Source organism: Galendromus occidentalis, unplaced genomic scaffold (assembly GCF_000255335.2).
Source record: "Galendromus occidentalis unplaced genomic scaffold, Mocc_1.1 scf7180000077442, whole genome shotgun sequence".
Taxonomy (NCBI): domain Eukaryota; kingdom Metazoa; phylum Arthropoda; class Arachnida; order Mesostigmata; family Phytoseiidae; genus Galendromus; species Galendromus occidentalis.
In genome coordinates, this window is record NW_003805430.1 from 394,786 (window position 1) to 397,647 (window position 2,862).

At 52.2% G+C, this 2,862-nt stretch overlaps 1 protein-coding gene across 1 annotated transcript; it reads right to left on the minus strand.

The window, feature by feature from the left end:
* Positions 1-450: 450 nt before the first annotated feature.
* LOC100909072 (E3 ubiquitin-protein ligase CBL-B-B-like) lies at positions 451-2,862 on the minus strand. Its single transcript, XM_003743326.2, has one exon. The coding sequence runs from the start codon at positions 2,860-2,862 to the stop codon at positions 469-471; it is 2,394 nt and encodes a 797-aa protein (XP_003743374.1). The 3' UTR covers positions 451-468.

The window sequence follows — 2,862 nt, forward strand, 5'->3', positions numbered from 1 at the left end:
AGAACACGGCTTTCGAGCTAGGGAGTCGGGTGTAGTACTAAAAGGTGGTGATGCTTGTGGGCTCGCAATAATTCCCTACCTTAAAGTGTGTGTTCGTGAATGGAAGTTTCAGCCGCTCCCCAGAATGATTCAGTCTTCGGAGAGGGTTTCGACGACGACCAAAAGTCTCAAAAGTGTCTCTCCCACGGATTCGATTTGTTCTGTTCCGACATCTGCACGGGAGGACCAGACTCAGTCAGGCAGTGTCTGACCATTAATAACCGAACGAGTGCTTAGCTGTGAGTCCAAAGCAGCGAGCCCGGCTGTGTCTGTCCGACTTTGTGTGTATTCGCTCGGGAAGGATTATACGAACAAGAAGGAAGAGGAGGAGGAGAGGAAGAAAAGAAATAACGAAAGGCAGATCGTCGTCTCCGTATCGTTTGCCATATATCAACGTGGTCTCTATAGTTCTTTCCGACCGGCCCCTCCCTACTTCGCTGTATCGCGAGCTTGTTGGGCTTGCATGGTCTGCTGAGAGCGTTTCGCAGCGAATTCGTAAAGAATATCTCTTGCCATAGGAAGGTCGTTCCGAGCCACTCCTAGAGCCCTAATCACAGCGTCTTGACTGTATCCCTCTCCTGTCAGCTGGGCGATGTAGTCCATGCGAAGATTTTCATAGTCGACTAGCCTATTATCATTGTTTTCCTTATTGTTCTGTATCGAACTCGTACCTAGGGGTTTGACAGCGAGCGCAGTTCTGCTCGTTCCGGTGGCCGCAGTTTGCTGCGACGGAACAACTCCGTTGTTTCCGCCGCTCAAACCCGTCGAAGTTCCGTTGTTTGAAGAATTGCGTCGCTCGAGTTTCGGTGCGTGAGGCAATACTGGACTGAGTCCTACCGCCTCCGATGCCGATTTGGCGGGGATCCGAGGCACGTTGTTCCTCTGGGCCGGTAGAGGAGTGTTGGCATAGTTTGGTTCCGATGCCTCGAACGGTTCAAGCTCTGCATACATCACTTGCTGCTGCTGCTGCTGTTGTTGTAGCTGGTCGTTCTCGTGAATTTGATGATGATGATGATGATGGTGTTGTTGTTGATGGGAAGATGGGGATGCGCAGTTTGAGGAACTTGTTGAAGATGAGCTGACCTTTTGAAGCTCGGAGTATTGTACGGAGGTGCTGTTATCGTCCTTGTTCGGTGGTTGGGCTTGAGTTGGGGGACTGGGTGCATTTACGATGGGTGTCGCCGGCACCGGGGGCGAATCGAAAACTAACAAATCCGATTGTTCGCCTTTGGTGAGACTGTGACGCCTCGGAGAAGCTTCCGGGGATTGTATAGGTGTCGCTATAGGGGATGTTCTCCGCGGGGGAACGGGAGGAGCGACAGAAGGGATTGTGGACGATGTCAAGCAGGCTTTCCGACCCAGTGTCGGACTCTGGTGGGGGGATACGAACGGCGAACGGCTATTTGCTCGATTACTTGGGTCCTGTTGCTTAGCGGTGTGATTCACAGCCAGAGCGTGAAGGGATGACATCCAGGTTGTTGGATCCTCAAAAGGTTCGTCGTCTTCAAGGTCAACCAACGAGTTATTATGCTGAGTTTCTCGCACCTCTGACCTCCGCAAGGTCTTCCCTTCGAAGGGGTCCACCACCACTTGTTCGGTGCCCTTGATTTCTGCTCGGCAGAACGGGCATCCCACACCTTCCGAATCCTGCCATGACGTGAGACAGGCCGTGCACAGAAGGTGTCCGCAGGGTTCAATACGAATATCTTTGTCGTTCTCCGCGCAGATTTTACACAACTGAAAGGTGGATCCCATTTCACAGTAGAGTTCGTACTGTTCCTGGGTGACCTTGATGTGGTCCTCGGGTGTCGCCTGGACGGCCCACGAAAGGTCCGGGTTCGTGGTTCGTCCGTCGGGAAACAGATAAAAGCCTTCCCTGTAGCCATCGAGAAGAGCTTGGCAGAGTGATTTGTTCTGAGGAATTGTCTGTAGAATTGTACCTTCGGCCGTCACATAACCAATGGCCCACTGGCCTAAGCGTGTACAGCTCAACCGGAATACGTAACTGCCCGGTTTGGTGATATATTTCTGCAGGCGAGCCTTGACTTCGTCGTAAGTGAGGAAGGCGACGTAGCCCGGATGGGTGACAGCGAGAATTTGCCAGTTCCGAAGTAGGCTCGACCAGGGTTGGAATAGACGCGTGAATACGTCGAACTCAAAGTTGGATATGTAATCGTTGCAGGTCAGGTCGATGGTCGACTTGAGAGCCATCGCTTCCAAACCCGAACCGATGGGGTGCACCTGGTGGAGCGTGTGTCGAAACAGCCGCCACGGAACGATGGTCTTATCCCCGAAATGAGAACTCCAGAACTCGGCAGCGTCGCTTTTCGTGATGCGGTAGTTGTCGCCGCCGAAAATGCCCTGAGGATAGATAGCCTTCAACTCGGCAAGCATATGGCTGAATACGAGACTGAGCTTCGTGAGGTTCCGTCGGTATTGCGATTGCTCGTCGAACATTTTTTCCTTGCCCTCTTTGAATAATTTGATGGTTTGTTTGCATTTGCGATTCAAGTTCGAGATGAACTCCCGAAAATACTCGTTGTCGTTTAGCAACACCATCTCGTTCTCGTGTTTCGAGTAGATGACACGCAAGTGCTGGTACGTGTCTGGCAGGATGTCGAGGATGAAAGGTGGCGAATTCTTCAGACTCATGCGTTGCTGTTGGCACAGTTTGACTACCTTGTCCATGAGCTTCCATGTCTTCTCTATGGTTCTGCGTTCTATGACTAACTTCGGAGGAGCCGCCGACAAGAGACGGCTGAAGAGCGCCGATAAATTAATCTGAGACGCCAATGCGGCCCCGGCCGAGGTCGGGGCGGCCAT